General features: G+C 41.0%; 1 protein-coding gene across 2 annotated transcripts in view; it reads left to right on the top strand.

Annotated features, from left to right (window-relative positions):
• TNR (tenascin R) overlaps nucleotides 1-20071 on the top strand; it is a 421782-nt gene that overhangs the window by 386107 nt on the left and 15604 nt on the right. For both annotated transcript variants that reach the window (XM_011962373.1, XM_011962374.1), the window contains 2 exons: nucleotides 15310-15461; nucleotides 17167-17263. In XM_011962373.1, the coding sequence (XP_011817763.1) occupies nucleotides 15310-15461; nucleotides 17167-17263 (249 nt within the window). The remainder of the gene's footprint in view (nucleotides 1-15309; nucleotides 15462-17166; nucleotides 17264-20071) is intronic.

Genomic DNA, 20071 nt, shown 5'->3' with positions numbered 1-20071 from the left:
CCCCAGAAAGCTGAAAGTCCCCCAGCCCCACCAGGTGTCTCCCCCGCTGCACTTGTTCTAAATGACAAAGCAAGACACTGATCAGACATGACAAAATGTCCTCAGTAGTTCTATAGAGTGCTGAGATTGTGAACAAGTCCTTTTCTTCCTTCTTTTTTTTTACACCTTTCAATATATCACAAAGTATCTTCAACGAGCATATTAATCAGAAAAACAAATGTTTTAATTAAAAAAAAATTATAAACCTTGGGCACACAAACAAGACATGAATCGAAGATGTATCTTTACCAAGTGGAATTTAGAAGACACTTGATCTCTTTTATGGGGCTGGAGTCAATTATGCTCCCCCACCATGCTCTTTCAAAGATGTCTGATCTCAGAACTAAGGTGTTACCCTCTTCTTGTTAAGCCCTTCCCTGCACATTCTCAGGTTAATTAAAGAGGCCTCCATGGTCCTCTTTTCCACGCTACCACTTAAAGACCCACGGGTTGGAGCTTTCCATTGAATTAAGAATTTCTTTTCTATAAAAAGGACACAGATGACAGACACTTAAACCGAGCTCCCAATTTGCATATTTATTAGGTCTAAATTAATCATTTTATCCCCAAAATGCACGGGTTTCAATGTTTGCTCAGCGTAGTATGGGCTTTTAATTCCCACCCTGGTGATGCCACAGCTAGCAGTTGTGAGCAGTATGACAATGTGCCTGAAGTCTCTGTGGCATTTTACAGCTGTGCCTCGCTCCAGACCCACCTGGGCTGTAAAAGTAAACCAGCTTCTGTGCCCCTCACTGCCCTCTCTTAGATGCAGCTGCGCCAAGGGATGTGCAATTTTTTGGATCTGAGATCCCAAATCCAGCTGGGGCCTCAGTAGGATCAAATAAGCAGAAGATTAACAACACACATGGAAATCGGGAGAGGAGGCAGAATAATGACTTCGTTTGGTGGACAGTTCAGGGGACCAGCAGGATGTATTTAGGTTGTTTATTTGTTTTTACAAGACTCCAGTTGACACCAGGCTCTTGGGGCATGACCAATACCAACTCAGAAAGGGGAAAACAAAAAAGCCCAATTTCCTATGCAGTGAGTGTAGCTACTGACTGAGCAGCTCCATGTAGTTTATATTATTACTTCTGTGTTACATGGCAAAGATATGTCTGTGTTTGGCAGCTTTTGCAGTTTTACTGGAAAGCTCAAATTTAAATGTAAGTCGCTGATGCATACCAAACTCTACTGGCTTTGTCTTGGAGATTTATCGGAACCCACTGAAATGACTAGTTTCAGAATGAAAGATTCTTGGGCAGAAATAATGCATGTGAAAGTACCTTGCACAAAGCCTGGCACATTCCAGACATAATAGATGGTGGTTAAATTGAATAGTCAAATCTCAGCTGCAGAGCAGAGAAGAGGGGTCTCTGATAAAACAAAGCCTAAGGTGATTTTTAATACCCCTTGTAGGGATAGCGCAGGCAAAGAGGTATAGCCTTCAAGAGTACGATGCCCAAATTCCCTCTAACTTCAGGCTCTGCCAGCCACCTCAATGCAAATTTCCCTGAATAAATTCCACTAGGCTACATAGTCATTTGCATGTTAATATTAATGAGCTCTCATTGCCTGTGCCACCTCTCTATCCCAAAGTTTTCTACTCCTGCCCAAGGGCAAATTTTATTAAGGAGGAAGAGAATACAAGGGTATCAGCTTCCAAACTTGGTGGGGTGGGAATGGGGACATTGCCAATAAGAAAAAGCAAAATTGAAGAGCAGTGTATCTTCACTTACATGCAAGACTGGAGTGCTGCCAGTCAGGACCCCACAGGCATGAACTACTCTTGCTGAGCAAGAAGTCTGAGAAACACTAGAAGCCTCCCAGGTGATCGCAAGCCAGGACTAATGGATTTAGAGGCTAATTTCTTTTTATCAATTAGCATCCTTTTCAACTTCATTGATAGTACCCGAGTTTGCCACTTAGCAGTATCCTACTCTTAGGACGGGTTGATCTCAGCTCATCATTCTGAATGTTATCTATGCCTGCTCTGATGAAACAACAGAGCTTAAAGTTTGGCCCCAAAGTTGCCTCTATCCACTGATAAACCTTCACCTTGTCCTGAGTCGACCATAAGAGGTTCATTGTAAGCAAGATGCCTACCTGATGGCCTGGAAAAGAGTTAAGATGTCAAAAAATAATAATAAAACCAAAAAAGAGAAGAAAAGAAAAGAACTGGTACTCACAAACCCTCAAAAGCCTCCTTTGATCAAGATGTCTTCCCTTGTTGTGTTTCTGCCACATAACATAAGTCCATTTCATTCTTTCCATCATGTTAACAGCTTCCCGTCCTCTTGTCTCTGGTGTTTGCACAAGACTCTGGAGGGAATTAAATACAAGTAGTATGGAAGAGAAGAAAACATGGATACATTATTTATAATTTACTGTCGCCTGAAATTTCATCCAAGGTCTACTTGTCTTTTAGAGATATGAATATAAATGAGGAAACAAATATTCCCCACAGAGCAGCCAGGACTTGGTGAAATGATTGTCTGAGAGGCAGTTTCATTGTCTCTTTTAATACTATAAAAAGCAAACAAAGTTCTCGTTAAAGCTTGCCCTAAGAGACGGTGAGCACTATAAAATAGGTTGTCTTGACCTTGAGGTTAAGTGAAGACAATCATTTGCAGAGGTACCCAGAGATGGGTAATAAGAAGTTTTCTTCTATTACCTTTGCTCCAATTCTTGCCCCCCCCCACATCCAGGCTGAGCTGTTCTGGGGGCTTTTTAAGAAAACTTTGGAATCTAACACAAGATTCAGCTTTTGAGGTTGTGAAAATTAATGAAGATTGGCAAACACACACTCTGGAACAATAGATGGCAGATCATGGAAACTCACATACTTATCAGATAGACATTCTAGTTAGAAAGGAAAGCATCATGATCACTATCCACAGCTGTCTATCCTCAGATATGTCACAAATCCTTTTCACCAAAGTGAAGACGTGATGGGGCTTCTCTCTGCTCCACTGTTTAGAAACAGCTTGAGTTCTTGCTTTATTAAGACAAACAAATCCCTAAAAGGAGAAGTCTACCTTCTTTCTTTGGGACCCAGCTGTGGAGAAGGAAGTAGGGCACTAATTATCCCATTTGAACAAACCATTTCCATGCATGTCCAAAATTAATAGAAGGATAGGTGACAGATCAGAGGTTTCAATTAATCACACTGCACAGTTTATCACATAGCACCCATGTCAATCTCCAACAAGGTCCCAGTTTGTAATTACTCATTTATTTCCTTTTACCCTCTTCTCCTCTTCCACCTTCCATAGGCAAGCATTCTGATACATTAAATTTGTGTCCTTTTGTTGTAAGTATTTTTGGAAAATGTGTTATTGTAAAATTACTTTGAGTATAAATATTTTAAATATGTGTAAACGGTATTGGGTTACATAATTCATTCCCCATTCTCATAGTTTTTGCTCAGCACTGTTTTTCAGACCCACGCGTGTTATCATACATCTATATAGTCTTTTGCTTCCAACTGTTGCAAAATACTGCATGGTGGGCACCCATCTTATCTCTCCATTCTCCTGAAAATGGACATCAGATTGTCTCCAACCTTCCACCACCACAAATGGTGCTGCAGTAAATACTTTGTACATGTCCACTTATGAATCACTAAGGCAATGCCTTCCGGAATATATGCCCAGAAGAGGAATTGCTGGGTCATAGGGGATGTGTTTACATAGTTTAAATATGTACTGCTCTCCCACATGGCTGTACTAGTCTACACCCCCTCCAACAGTGCACAAAAGCTCCTATTTCGTAATCACATGTATCATTCCAAATGCCTTGACATGGCCCAGCTTTGTCATTTTTGATAATCTCATAGAGATAATTGATATCTCATTTTTTAGTTGAATGTCTTTAATAATTAGTTTGAGTTTAAACATCTCTTCATATGTTTATTAGTCTTTTGAGTGTTATTTTCCTCTAAATTGCCTGCTCATATAGTTTGTCAATTTTCTTCCAGGTTCCTGTACTAAATATTAGCTATTATTATTTGAGCTTTTGAAACCTTTCTTAAGAAGTCTTTCTCTGCATTTCAGCCAAAAGGTTTTCTTCAATATGTTCTGCTATTAACTTTCTAGATTTATTTCTTTATATTTAGTCTATTTTATACTGGTATTAGTTGAGGATACAGTTTCATTTTTCTTTCTATAGTGAACCAGTTCTCCTAACATCATTTATTGAATAATCCATCTGTTCTGTATTGGTTTGCGGTGCTTCACTGTATATTAAGTTCCCATATGTACATGGATCTCTCTTTGACATCTGAACTCCCTATTCTACTCTCAGGTCTATTTTTCCATTCTTTTGCAAATACCACATTGTGTTTTTATAACTATAGCTTAATATATTAATAGATGGTAAAACAAGTTTCCTTAGTTTTCTTTTTCGAGATTGACTCACCTAATTGGTGACCTTTATTTTTCCAAAGGCATCATAGTTTAACAAGTTTAGTTTATCAAGTTTATCAAGTCTCCCCCTCAAAATTTTTAACTTGAATTTAGATTGAAATTACAATGAATTTATAAATTAATTTGGGGAGAACTGACATCTTTGTAATATTACAGTCATCCCTTCTCAAGGCCTATAATGCATTTTCATTTGTTCAAATCATCCTTATTTTTAATAGAGTTGTAAGTTTTTCCTTTATATTCATAACAAACATTCTATATGTCCTTGGCTAATTTCTGAATGTTTTATTTTTTATTGCTGATAATTTTTGTCTAATTTAAAAATATATATTTTCTAGTTGGTTATTACCAATGTAGAAAAATACCATTACTTTTTTATATCAATCCAGTATCTAGCAATCCTGCTGAACTCTCTTATTGATTCTAAGTATCTACTGTTTCTGTTAATATTTTTAGGTAAATGTTTTATGTCATCTACAAATAATGGCAATTTTATTTCTGTACTTCTAATTCTTATACCTCTTATTTTTCTTTTCTTATCACATTACCTAGGACCTCCTGAACTACGTTAAATAGTGACAGCAATATTAGGTACTTTGACTTTAGTTGCATTGTCAAAAGGAATGTAACTAAAGCATTATCATATTGCATAATCTTTGCTAAATCTTCCTTTTTAAACTTCCTTTTGATAAAAATTAAATTAAAAATAAAAAGCCTATTTAGGCCAGGCGCAGTGACTCACACCTATAATCCCAGCACTTTGGAAGCAGACAGATCACTTGAGGTCAGGTGGTTGAGAATAGCCTGGGCAACATAATGAAGCCTGTCTCTACTAAAGATAGATAAGTTAGCTGGGCATGGTGGTGCACACCTGTAATTCCAGCTACTCAGGAGGCTGAGACAAGAGAATCACTTGACCCTGGGAGGCGGAGGCTGCTGTGAGCCAAGATGGCATCACTGCACTCCAGCCTGAGCAACAGAGCAAGACCCTGTCTAAAATAAAATAAAATAAAATAAAATAAAATAAAATAAAATAAAATAAAATAAAATAAAACAAAACAACAAAAAATAAAACAAAAAACCTATTTAATTTTTTCTAAAACAAAGAAAATATATAATTGGTTAACCTTAAATAAACACAAATAGTGTTTGTTTAGATTTCAGTTTTAAAACATTTATCAAGGTATAGAGTTTTCTTCTAAGTTAAGAGTTTTTGTAATAAGCTTTGTTGTTAAACTTTATCAAATGGTTTTTATAATATCTGTTTAATTTAATATATGACTTTTATCGGTTAGTATACTAATGAAGTGAGTTATATTAATAGATTCTTTCTTGATAAATTAATTACAATTCTTAGAGAAATCTCACCTGAATATGATTTGTTAATGCACGGTTATATACGGTTAGCTACTATCCGTTTAGACTTTTCACATCTAGAAGTCATAAATGAAACTGGCCTATATATTTTTTTTCTTGTGTATACCTCTTTATTGGGTTTTGAAATCCATGTTCACTAATCTCACTTTAAAAAGAAACAAAAAAAAGCTAGACAGCTTTATCTTTCATTCTTTTCTCTTTTTTGTTTCTTCTTTGTTTTTTTTTTTTCTTTTGTGGAAGAACTTGTTCAGGACAGAACTCATCACTAAAACCACCTGGGCATGTTGTTGTTGCTTTGTTTGTGTCTTTCTGTTTCTTTGTTTTTGGAATGGGAAACATTTGACTACCACGTCTAAGTTTTTAAAATTAATTATCCATCCATGCTCTTTCTTTCTTCTTTTACCAGTTTTGACCCTTTATAAATTTTTGGAAATGTATTCATTTCATCTGAGTTCCAGAATTTAGTAGCATAAAATTCTTCAAAAGACTTTTCATTGTTTTTTTTTTTTTATCTCTACCGCATCTGTAGCTATTTTTCCTTTTTCATTTTTTTCATATTCTGTCTTTACTTCTCAGTCTTCCCAGTGATATATTTCTCTTATTAATATTTTCAAAGAACAAGACTTTAGATTTCAGATCCATAGTTATGTTTGTTTATCCCTCCTCCTTTCTTAAATGTGTCAATATGGCATCTTCGTGTAACAATCCAAGTACTTGAGCACCCTCTCAAATCCCTCTGGACTCTTTCCTCCCTACCTGCTTCACCTCCCCACAAACAAGCCCTGTCTAGGTTTTGGCTCTGGATTCTAATGGATAGGCTTTCTCTTTTCTCTCTGTTAATTATAGCCTTTTATTTAAGACAATATAAATAAAGTTTTTCCAAGTAGTTAATCATTCTTACTTTTCACATCTCTAGAACTTATCACTCTTATTTGTGTTCTCTAAATTTTCAATAATGGATTTTGTAAGGCAAACCTTCTCCAATTTCATATGCCCGAGGAACTTTTGTATTTTTTTCATACATTTAAATTGTAATTTGATCAGATATAAAATACTACCTAAAAATATTTGCTCCCATCATATTTAAAAATTTTTTCCATTGTCTTCTCAAATGCAGTGTTGCCATTGAGAAGTCAAATGTTAATCTGCTTCTTGTTCTTCTGTAGGTGGTCTACTTTTTCTTTGTAGAAGCTTTAAAAACAGTGTTTCTTTCTTTTTGCAACTCTTACACTTCATTATATGTCTTGAAGTTCATTTATCTTTTTATCTCCAGTTTCACAGTCTATACACTCTTTAAATCTGATCTATTTCATCTTTAATTCTAAGACATTTATCTTCATTATTTATTTAAGCACTTTCTTTTTATTTTTCTTTTTAGGACTTCTATTAGCTAGATGTTGAAATACATAGTCTATCCTCCAAATGCCTTAGCTTTTTTAACGTTTTCTCTTTATTCTTACTTTTTATGTTCTCAAAGAGTTCCTTAATCAGAACTTCCCATTCACTTGCTTATTTTTTAGCTTATTCAAATCCCTTATTCACCCTATCTGCTGTATTCTTACTTTAAACTGTTAATATATTAATTTTTATTTATTCGATTTTTTAAAAATCCTGTTTCATATTGTTAATTTACTTACTTACCTCCTTAAATAAAGTTATTGTGCTTAATTTAAATTCTGTTCTAATAATTCTGTACCAGATGATCAATCTCATAATGGTTGTGGTCTTTCTTTCACAGTAGTCTTACTCTTCAGTGAATGGATATTCTGTGAGCTCATGTTCCTTTGGGGTTATCAGCTCCTCCACCTGGTAGTGCAGGTATTAGAAAAAGGCCACAGACATGTGAAGGGTAGGCAGTGATTACTCCATGGCAATATGAAAGACAAACAAAACAGACTTTTTCAAAACTTTCTTCCAAGCCTTCCTCTCCCTTTATTTGGTGGTGTTTGGTTTTGTGGGGTTTTGTTTTGGTTTGGTTTGGTTTGGTTTCTTTGTTTTTTGTGTTTTTTTGTTTGTTTTTTGTTTTTTGACAGAGTCTCACTCTGTCACCAGGGCTGGAGTGCAGTGGCATGATCTTGGCTTACTGCAACCTCTGTCTCCAGGGTTCAAGAGATTCTCCTGCCTCAGCCTCCTGAATAGCTGGGATCACAGGCACCTGTCACTATGCCCAGCTAATTTTTTGTATTTTTAGTAGAGACAGGGTTTCACCATGTTGGCCAGGCTGGTCTTGTTTGTTTGGTTTGTTTGTTTTGTTTTGTTTCTTTTGTTTGTTTTTATCAAACTAATGCTGCTGCGATGAATGAGTTGTGCAATGTTCCCTCTTGTTCTATTTCCTGGAAAAGAGTGTATAAAATTGATGATATTTATTCTTTAAATTCTTGGTAGAATTCAGAGTGAAGCTACCTAGGCCTGGAAATTCTTTTTCTAGAGATTTTACGCACAAATTCTATTTTTAAAAATAATTTCATACTATTCAGGTTATCTTTTCATTTTATCTTCCACAACTTTGGGGATGTGGTGATTTTCAAGAAATTAGTCCACGTCATCTAAGTTACTGAATTGATTTCCATAGAATTGTTTGTACTATTCAATAGGACAGGGACATGTGATCCCCTACAGGGAGGCAGTGAAGTTTGCCAAGCAATAATACAACCTACTATTGAGGCAGGAGAATAGGGTCTAGAGGCAGGGAGTGTAAGACCAATTCGTGCTGATTTCTCAAAGCTGGATCAAAAGGAAAACACCTGAGTATGAAGGCAGGTACCCTAAGGTCAATTAACATCAACTTCCTAAAATTAAACCAAAATAAAAAACCCCATCTCCCCACGCCTAGTAACAAAGGTTCAAAGCCTGCTCTCCCTCCAACCCTCCCCCATCCACCACATCTCAGATGGAAAGGGAAAGTGTCCTAGACTGGCCACCCTAAGCACCAGTCATCCCTTCATCTGCTTTCAATTCACCCCAGCCTTTAGCCACAGACCAAAACCTTCATTCAGATAAGGGGTAGCTGATAGAGATCTCAAAAGGAGTACTTAACACCCAGGAAATTTTGTAACCAAGCCCTTGAGCTGCTTGCCCAGGTGCACTCTCACCTTGTGGAGTGCTTTCTTGCTTTAATAAATCCCTGCCTTCTCTGCTTCATTCCGTGTTTCATTCCTGTGTTACTTTGTTTGTGTGTCTTGCCCAATTCTTTGTTCAAAAACACCAAAAACCTGGACATCTGGCACTCGAGGCCTGCCTTCCAGTAACACCACAGGTCGAAGGTGACATCGTGAATGTTACAGCAGGACCTTACATATTACTATATACAGAAGCTGCTCTGGCCTATTTTAAACTGTGTTGTTCCAAATGTTTTCAGAAAATCTAATTTTAATTTTCCTTTTCGTAACCATAGGGGAGGGATAGGATATAGTGCTCACATGGCATCATACATTTAACAAACACTGATTGAGCACCTACTTTAGGTTAGACTCTGTTCTAAGTGCTCAGTGATGAACAAGGTAAGAGCCAGATGATTAGACTCTCATGGAACTTACATTCAAGGGGATGAGGCAATGGGAATTGACCAAAAACTGAGTAAATAAATAAACAGAGTAATGGAATAGGGACAGTGTAAAGAACTGACTTCTAGGACAGCACCTACAGTAGGAAGTCTTTCCTGATTATCACTTGCCACTTCCTCCACCAATCCCAGACCCTGGTCTCAACTACGGTGGTCAGGACAGGTGTCTCTTTAACTGAGACATGTGAGGCAAGACTTGAATAATGAGAGTGAATCCACAAAGAAGAGCATTCCAGGCCTAGGGAGGAGTAATTACTACAGCCTGAGGGAGGAGTAAGTTTGGTCTTTTCCATCTGTTAAAAGAAAGCCAATGAGGCTGAAGAAGAGTGAAAGCAGGAAGGAGTGCAGGACAAAGATGGAGTGTACAGAGCTTTGTAGGCCATGGTAGGGATTATGGATTTTATTCTAATTGCAATAAAGAAGGGTTTTTGGCAAGTAAGACATAAGATGAAATCAGATCACATTCACATTATAAAAAGGTCACTCTGGCTAAAGTGTGGAGAATGAATGCAGGTGTGACCAGAATGGTATCAGGGAAATCAGTAGGAAGTGTCATCAGGACCCAGCCCTCCCTTGCCATGTTGAATCAAGAGCCACAGAGAGGGGCCGGGCTGGCAACTGCCAGTCTGTGACCAACCTAATCTGCCATGAAATTGGATCTTCTGATATAAGTGGATCCACAGAATAATAAGACAAATGATGTCAGAACATTCCTGTAGTACTAGGATGCTTTTAGCTGACTTGTGAAGTGAAGATTTGGATGTCTGTTGCACTTGCCCTTGGGCAGAAGGCAGGTGGTCTGCAGAACCTGAAGACCTTCTTCCAGAGCTCTGTTTAGGGTGAACACATCAAAGCTGCCTTGTTCAGTTAATTCTCCACTTACTCTATTACTTCCTTAAAGGCTATTGTCACTCTCCTCCTGGGTTCCCACTACTATATCCTGAATGGGGTCCTGCCTCCAGGCTCACCCCCATCTAATTCATTCTCCACACTGCAGTGAGAATGTTCCTTCTAACAAGTTGAGCTTAAAGTCCACCAAAAGACTCTTCCTCCAATTGCCTCCATAAATGACATGATCCTATCCCTGCTTACCTCCCCAGGACTCTCTCTCTTCCATCCCACCCAGTTCTTGCTCTGTCTACTGCTAAACCTTCAACTTCCCAAAGGGGCCATACTTTTGCACAGGCCTGGAACACCCTTCTCCACCAATTTGTGGCCAGCATCTAGGTCAGTTCCTAAGGTCACTTTCTGATTAGCAGTTGTCACCCCCTGTCCTATCCCAGGCCCCCACTGCTCACCCCGTCCTTGCCAGCCAGGCATCATTGCACACCCACATCCAAGTTTTGGCAGCCTGCAATGTTTATCTCTTTCCCAGAGCATTTAGAACTCAAGGTTATATTTGTTTCTCCCACCACAGCATGAACAGCCTGAAAGGTTGTGACTGTGTCTTTTCCTTCTTTACATTCCCATCTTTTAGCCCAGTATTTAGAACCCCAACAGACACTCTGTTATATATTTGTTGAATTGGTAAGAGTGTAAACATACCAATGTAAATATACTGGGAGACGCTGTGAGGAGGCCAAGTGGCTCACCCCATGTGGGCTGAGCAGGTAACCTTGCCCTGTCGGCAGACTCAGGCTGCCCCTGACAGTCTAGTCAGCTACTCTGCAGATGTGGGCCATTGATTCTAACAAGGGAGAGTCAACCACAAACAAGCTTCTGGGAAAAACAAATCTAAGTGCTGATAGCCAGAGGTGGCTGCCTGCACTTCTATGGAGCAACACTGTGTTCTGCGCTTACAGAGAAACCTGCTGAGGCTGTTTTCAGAGACAAACGCTGACATTGTGGCTTCAGACCTGATGCTGAGGTCAGAAAAGTGGACAGACACTTGCCAGGGCCATTAAAGCTGATCATTTTAAAGGAACACCCAAGAATCCAAAACAAGTAAGGGGCAGGGCCAGGACAGAGGAAGTCTGTCCCAGCAGCGGCGGTCCCCGAACTGCACTGCGTGTCATGTAGCTTGCTCCACTCCACTCAGCATTCAGCCTCCACTGCCCAGAACAAACCAGTTTCTGAGCAGTTCTTCCGGTGAACACCATGGTCCTGTTCATCTCACAATTACATCTAGAAACACTTAACCATGAGACGTTTCAGTGTACCAAGCACTTCTTGTGGCTTTTCTCTTAACTTAGTAATCACCGCAGCCTGTGCTAAAAAAAATAAAAATTAAAAGTTTCTTCATCAGTCTAGGCTCCAATTATTGCACCACAAGGAAGAAAAACCTTCCAGTTTTGCTCTTGGTCTTAAGATTTTTGCTTTGGGAAAAATTACTGAGCTGATGTATGTTGGGGTTAGAGGCGAGTTTCTGATAATATTAAACGATGTGACATCCAGAGAGCTAGGAATGCCTGAAATTTGCCCTGACAGTCTCCTAAAATCTATGAAGCCCCAGTACATTCACACTGAATACAGCTGAGCAGGAACCAGTGTGCTCTTTATTATTAGCTAAGCCAAAGTCCAATGACCCCCAAAGCAGAACAAAACAATAAAAACTAGAACACAAAGCTTAGACTCAAGGCTAAATACAATCTCTTATCCCCTCTCCTTCCTATCACACTCAATCTAATTCTTGGAACCAGCCCACTCAAGACATACCTACTGGGAAAGGGAAAGAGGAGGAAAGGGGGCGAGTGCGGGAGAGAGAGACAGAGATTCAATCTATAGTATTTATCCACCCAGCCACAGGGATCTGGGCAGAGAACACAGACCACAGGGCTCCTCTGAGGCACTGCTCAGTTTGCCAGTTCCACCTCTTGGCCTCTAGAGAAGAGGAAAATGTGCCAGACAAAGAGTGGGTTCAAATCCAGCTGGTCTTCAGACTTGTCTGAGAAGCTTCAGTAAAACACCGATTCCCTGCGCCACCCCCTGATATTCTGATTCAGTGAATCTGCTATGGAAACCAGGAATCTGAATTTTAATAAGGTCCCAGTCTGAGAACTATTACTGAACCTCTGCCTTCTCTTGTCTGCAAAAAAGGAATAATATTTCGGATGAGGATTAGAGTTGCAGGCTGGAGCGGGTTGAAAAGGAATGGTTTTGCTGTAAATGTGATGTCTTCTCCAAGTTCCAAAGATGCGAAAATCCCAGGTTGCTGCTCTTGATAGTTAGTCTGTGTGAGCAAAATGCTTCTTGTCTTTACATTAATGCCACAGACTAAATCACAGCAAATGGAATCTATAAACAACCAAATGGCCTTGCAATTTGTCAAAGGGAAGGCAAGCGCACCCAGCAACCATGCATCATTGCCTCATGCACATCTGGGGAGCCTCACCTCCCAACCAACAAGATCACTGCCGGGCTGGAAGGAAGAAAGCGTGGTCCTTCCTCTCCCAGGGTATAATCTGGGATCTTATCCCATCCAGTGTTTTGGTACCCCTTAGAAAACACTTTTTTCTTCAGATAATTTTATTCTTATTTTCTAACTTTAAAAAATGAACCACTCTTTTATGCTAGCCATTCAGGTATTCAAAACTCCCCTTCTCCAAGTCATCTCAGTTTACTGTATTTGTAAGTCTAGCTTTAAAGCAACTAATATGTTTGAGCCTTTAAAAAGTATCTCTAATATAAATATTAAATCAACCTACATCATCAATATGAAGACGCCTGCATGAGATCATTTCTTTCCCCATTCTGATGTTTGGATTTATATGTGTATTTGTATGAGACTGTCATTTTGAGATTTGTGGGGAGATGTTTTGTTGGGGATACATTGATATTGGAAAGAAATTTGGGGTTCTGGCTCCTTCAAGAAGCTGAGTTTATTGAATGAAGAAACCTTTCTTCAGGAAAAAGGGCTATTAGTGCATACCTTAGGAGTAAGCTAAAGACCAAGGGCATTAATTGCTGATCTTCTAAAATGAGAAACTCAGTGAAAGGAAAGAGGAGAAAGAAAGGCAGACAGGCTGGATGTTCCAGAGGCCAGGTCAAGAATGACCAGGAAGCCAGGAGATAATAGCAGTGCTCCCAAAGCAGCAGGGAGAGGGGACAGAGACAGCTCACACCTGTCTCCTGAAATGTAACTGTAGCCTCTAGGGGTAGGTGGCATCGGGAACTGTGAAGAGTTCTAGGACATGCTGCAGATGACAGTTAGCTTTTCTGCAGCTATTAAAGAAATCAGTTTGAGAGGGTATGGATATTTGATCTGAACATAGAAATTTTTGAGATCTTTAATCTTTGGGGTCTTTTTGCTTGTAAGATAAATGCAGGTATTAATTAATCCTTTGCTGTATGCACAGATTTCTATCTTCAGTAAATTCTATCATACACTATATTTCCTGCTTTAGTAGGGTGCAAAGAGCACTTAACCCATCTGAAAATGTGAGTTCCAGCAATCTGAGTCATGTAATCTTTCTAAGTGCAGTTTCCTTCTCTGTAAAATAAGTGTATCTATACCAATCTGCGTTCCTCTCAATGTTTCTTGCAAGAATTAAATGGAAATAAAAACACTTGGTAAAGGACAGGTTTTATAGAAATATATTGTCATTCCCTGGTATAACCATGCCTGCAGTAGGCAATGCCTTTGTTCTAAACTATGTTAGGTGGGTGCGCCCTCGACAGGGGCAGGGTGGGGAGGGCGGTGGCAGCAAGTTGAAGGGCAGTCCTGGTGCGGGGGCGGGGAACAGTTAACACATCTCCAGGGGGGCCTTCCATAAACCGACTCCAACCACCTCTTCCTGACATAGGAGGCTTCACTGGTGATCTATAATGGGGTCTGAGATGATCAGGGCTTTCAGTGAGGTTGCTATGTTGCCATCCGTGGGTGGCGTTGTGCTGTCACTTACTCTGACTCATCTGCGGGCCCTATGTCTCACCTGTAGTGCACCGGTTCTGCCACTAGGGGACACTGCAGTGACTGACACTTGCTGTCCCTCCCCAGCCTCTCTTCTTGACTGCAACAGTTCAAGGATGCAGAACTGGATCAATCGCAGCATGCTCTTCGTTAACCCAGAAGATCATTCTATTTACAGACCACCCAAACCACCCTTTCCCACACAGCAAGCTCTGCCTTTAGCTTGCTCTAGCAGCTCCTGCAGTCCAGAAAAGCTCCTCCCGTGGGCTTTCTGCTGCTTCGCTTTCCTGGTCAGCATTAAAATTTGCCCTGAAGCTAAGCTCTTCAAGACACAGGATTTAAACTCCTCTTTCAGCTAATTAGATATTGTTCTACAAATTGGGCTGTTCTCTCTGAAAGAGATGAGCTGCAATTTACTTCCCCTGCCCTCTCCTTAAACTTAAACTGAACTGTAAAGCATGGCCACTTGATTGTTTAGTCTAGTCAGGAGATTATTTTGTACAAGGAATAGATAATTCATCTTCTTGCTAATGCCGAGCTTGTTTGGGCATTCCTTAATGGCCACTGTAAAGATGATAGAAAGCTTTGCTCAGATGCCTCTCATCCTTTTGAAAGGCGGAGCCTGCAGTGATTTATTTTGGCCCATGCATCTGTAATCATTGCCTGAGTAACCAATCACTAGCTGCATTAACACATCTTTGCCCTTCAAGGGGGAGATTTTTATTATCCTCATTTTACTGATAAGAAAACTGATGCCCAATTGATTTACTTAAAGTCCAATAAATAGGTAACTGGTGGAGCTAGACCATAAACTCAGCCCTTTAGTCCTCAGATCCCATGAAACTGTATGTTGTCTGATAAGTCTAACAACAGTTGAGGAAGGGAAATCCAAGAGGATGCCAAGTCCCCACATTCACACCTTGAGCTCCGCTGAGGATTTCTTGCAGCTGTTGATGATGTACCAGGAGGCCTGCTAAGACCTTCTATGATCCAAGGAGCTCTTATGCAAAGTGAGAGAAAGAATCCTTTCTGGACATTGTCTATTTTCCTTGCAGGCGGCCGGGTGTTCCCTCATCCTCAAGACTGTGCCCAGCATTTGATGAATGGAGACACTTTGAGTGGGGTTTACCCCATCTTCCTCAATGGGGAGCTGAGCCAGAAGTTACAAGTATACTGTGATATGACCACCGACGGGGGCGGCTGGATTGTAAGTACAGGCGGCTGCTCTCCTTGCACGGAAGCATCCTCAGTGTTCTAGCCTACCTAGCTCAGCACCTGCCAAGCCAACTTCACCATCCTTCTGGCCATTCTGTTATCACGCCCCACATGTCCACCTTGGGGCTCCTCATTGCCCTCAAGGCCCTCGTTCAGCAGTTCAATCATATGTCTGGCCAGGCAGGGAAAGGAATAACTATATCCGTCCTTACAGAAGGAGGAGGAAGAAAGGACAGTTAAGCAGGACGGTGCTGGGGAAAGGCAGTAGCAGCTCTGTTGGGCCCAAGGATCTTGCCTGCTGAGAAATGCATCTATAATAAAGCAGTGGAGGTACTGGGCAGAGTGGCTCATTCCTGTAATCCCAGCACTTTGGGAAGCTGAGGAGGGTGGATGACTTGAGGCCAGGAGTTCGAGACCAGCCTGGCCAACATGGCAAAACCCTGCATCTCTACTAAAAATACAAAAATTAGCCAGGCATAGGGGCGCATGCCTGTAGTCCCAGCTACTCGGGAGGTTGAGACAGGGGAATCACTTGAACCCGGGAGGTAGAGGTTGTAGTGAGACAAGACCATGCCACTGTATTGTAGCCTGGGTGACAGAGTGAGTAAGACTCAAAAAGCATAACAAAAACAAACAAAAAGGCAGTGGAAGAAAAGTATTTCTGTATGAGGAGGTGATTACTGACACAGAGAGATGATCAGAAGCCTCCAATTGAGGATTGCGTATGGAAAAGCAGACGAGGGCCCAAACATGGATAGCTGACTCCCCTTCCCCGTTCTTCCCGGGATCTCCCTAGTTCTTCCCCAGAGCCGTCACAACCTTCAGGGAGCACCAGTGGTCAGGAAAAGAGAGACACTGTTTCCTGTCACCACCCTCCTCCGATGCCTGATAGGGCAATACAGAGTGAGGGAAAATAAGGGCAGCCTCCTTAATGCAAGCCTGTCGGGGCAGCCAGGAGTTCCCACCGCCTGGCCCTAAAGCAGTCCAATATTAGCCAAATCGCTTTAGGATGGAAAACCAGCCCCTCCACCCTTCTTCGGATTCCCTCTCTCACTCTGCTAACAGTGCTGGATGTTTCCTGGTGCAAAACGGGTAGGTTGTGAATGGTGATGTGCTCATAACAGCTACTCTTGGGAGACAGTTTCTTTTATGTTTCTGACATATTTGTGCCTCCTTCTTAAAGCATAATTGGAAATTGAAGCCAAGGTTGATATATTGGAGGTAAAATAAAATAAGCACTTAAACAGCTCAGAAAGTGAATGATATGCAATATTGCTTTGCCTGCAATAGGACGATGACAGTTACTAGCTGATTTGAAGTAGGTCCTATTCTTTTGGTGAGAAATGCTTTCTACTGCACTCTGTAGTGCAAAAGATTCATTTGAGAGCCAAGTCTATTTCCCCTGATATTTAGGGCTTGATATGTATCCTAAGTCCTTTCTACATTGCAGGGGTGCAAATTAGTGTCAACATCACACTGGAGCCTATTCGTCAGGGGCCTCTACACTTCAAGAGAAGTGTTCTGAGCATCTCCTACAAAAATTGCTGTGTAAATACTGAGCTCTGCTCTGAAATGTTCCTTCTTTGGACATCTTTGTCATTGCAGATACAAAACCCAGTTATATCAATTTTACTTATCACAGTTTATTTTCCCTAGCATCTCCTTGGGTTTTTTTTTTTTCTTTCTTTCCTTCATAGGTATTTCAGAGGCGGCAGAATGGCCAAACTGATTTTTTCCGGAAATGGGCTGATTACCGTGTTGGCTTCGGGAATCTGGAGGATGAGTTCTGGCTGGGTAAAGCCTCCTTATTGCTTTCCCTTGATGTGCTTCTCTGGCTTTTTGTCCATCTCTCTCCTTTTTGTGTCCATCTGAGATTATCAGAAACCCTGTGTTTGTTGAGAAACTGACAGCTCCTGAATTGCTTTCAGAACCTCTTGCTCTGTTTAGCTTCACTATTGATCTGTTTTTATCTTACTGTGGTGTTTTCCTCTTTTCTCTGTCTCTTCCCATCCTCATTAATAGTCTCTTGTTCTGATGGGTTTTGACATGAGGCTACTACAAAGGGAATGAGCTGCCTGGTGGGGGAGGGGCACGGGGAGCAACAGGCTGCCTGGCCATTTCCCAGAAGCAAGGCAACCAGCCAGCCAGCCTGCAGGTCAGGGGAGAAATGAGGCCAGCCACTCCGCTTAGTTCCTTGGGGAATATTATTACCTGACCTGGGAAGGAAAAGGGGAAAAAATGAAAGTGGCATTAGAGGTGACTGACAATTTCCTAGAGGTCTGACACTGGCAGGAAATATAGATCAAGAACCAAACTGGCGTGAGATGGTAAACACACATCCAAGCCAGGCAGATGGTGGTGGTGTCAAGTTCTGGAAGGTGGCCCATTTATTATGACCTGTGTCCCCCTCTTAGTTAGATTTTCATAGTGATGGAAAAAGGGAGGTAGAGGAAAAGATTAATTATCAAGTTCCATATTTGTGGTCTCCTCTCTGTCTTCCCTGCCACTATCTCCTCTCACCATCTTCTCCTGGATGCCTAGATAACAAGCTTCTTAATGGCCTCTCTGCTTCTAGGACTACCCCATTGTCCACATGGCTATAATCACCCAACAGGTTCTTCTTGCCTTTTGCACAGATAAACCCAATTCTCTGAGACAGCATTATTGCAGTAAAGAAAGAGTTTAATTAACACAAGGACACCAAGTGGAAGGACTGGAGTTATTACACAAATCAATCTCTCCAAAAACTCAGAAGCTAGGGTTTTTATGGATAATTTGGTGGGCAGGGGGCTAGGGAATGGGTACTGCCAACTGGTTGGGGATGAAATCATAGGATTGTGGAAAATGTTCCCCGTGCACTGAGTCTGCATTTAGTTGGGGGAGGCAGGCCCAGTTGAGTCATGTGTCACTGGTCCAGGTGGGGTCACTTGGTTACCTGAATGCAAAAGTCTGAAAAACATCTCAAAAGACCAGTCTGCAATAGTGCTGTTATCTATAGGAGCAACTAGAAAAGTCACAAATCTCTGGCCACATGACCCTGAGCAGTAAGGGATTATAGAAACTATGCCTACAGTTTAGCAGAACTCAGGTCCCTCCCGTAATCCTAATCTCTTGGCCTTTCATTAGTCTTACAAAGGTAGTTTCAGTCCCTGAAAAAGGAGGGGAGCAGTTTTAGGGAGGGACTATTATCATCCTTGCTTTAAAATTCAACTATAAACTGAATTCCTCCTATGGTTAGCTTGGCCTATGCCCAGAAATGAATGAGGAGGGCAGCCAGCCAGTGAGGCCAGAACCAAGAAGGAGTCAGCCATGCTAGACTTCTCTCACTGTCATGATCTTTGCAAAGGTGGGTTCATGACCACTAGAATGGTCTTCCTCACACCCCAAATATGAGTGACAGCTAATCCCCTTTGTAAAACTTTTCAATGACTCCACGTTACCACCAGGAGAAGGCCCAATGCCTTAGCCAAAGTACAGGCCCTCTCTCACCTGCCTCTGAAGCCTCCTCTACACCCTAAGTACCTCACCTGCTCTTCCCCTCACTCTTCTCCAACACCAAACTCCACATATGCACAACTACCGATGCTTCCTCTGCCGGGAGCACTCCTAGCCAACAGTCCTCCTTTCCCCACATGCCTTGTGTGGTGAGTGCCATCTGTGTATATCCAGAGACACAGCTAAGCACCTTCTCCTCCACAGAGCCGGTCCTCACCAGTTTTCTCCCCCACTGCCTGTGGGAGAAGTGACCACTCCTTCTTGTCTGACACAGATCATAGTGTCCATTTTACTTCCCACCTGTCTCTGCTATGTGCGCTTCATTGAGGGCTGGGACCACCTCTTATTTATCTTCTAACCCCATCACCTATATACCTATGACAGTGCCTGGGAGATAGTAGGTACCTAAAATGTAGATAATCAATAAATCAATCAATGATCAGAATTAATTGAATGCATTTTAAATCCACAGATTTGTGTTTGCTGATACAGACAATAAAAATATAAGGTAAATGCCACACAAAAACATTGACATAAAAGTCAAACAAATTGAAAAATATTCTTACCCTCAAAGCATCACCAAGCAACTTAGGAGACAAGTGTAATACCCATGAATCAATACATCCATAAGCAGACAGGACAGGACTCACATTTCCCAAAGCTGAGCAGCTGTATACCACTTTCACAATTTGTGTCATATTTTCTGAAATACATAAACTATCATGCACTTAAAATTTCTATAGATTACTCTTTAATTAAATATATTTTTCAAAGAAATGTTATAGCATTGCCAAAAATAGAAAGCTAGTTATCATGTGTCATAAATAAAAAAGCCTCAAAAATAAATGCAATTAAAAGAAAACTATATTAATAGTATTAAGTGACAGTTAAATACAGGGACTGCAAGCCTGTTGTTGCTGGCAGTGGTGATGGTGTTAAAAATGGAGATTAGTGGGGGCGGAGCAAGATGGCCGAATAGGAACAGCTCCAGTCTCCAACTCCCAGCGTGAAGGACACAGAAGACCGGTGATTTCTGCATTTTGAACTGAGGTACTGGGGTCATCTCACTAGTGAGTGCCGGACAATCGGTGCTGGTCAGCTGTTACA

Source organism: Colobus angolensis, unplaced genomic scaffold, assembly GCF_000951035.1.
Source record: "Colobus angolensis palliatus isolate OR3802 unplaced genomic scaffold, Cang.pa_1.0 Scaffold59, whole genome shotgun sequence".
In the NCBI taxonomy this organism is placed as follows: Eukaryota; Metazoa; Chordata; class Mammalia; order Primates; family Cercopithecidae; genus Colobus; species Colobus angolensis.
This window is presented reverse-complemented; position numbering and strand designations above follow the sequence as displayed.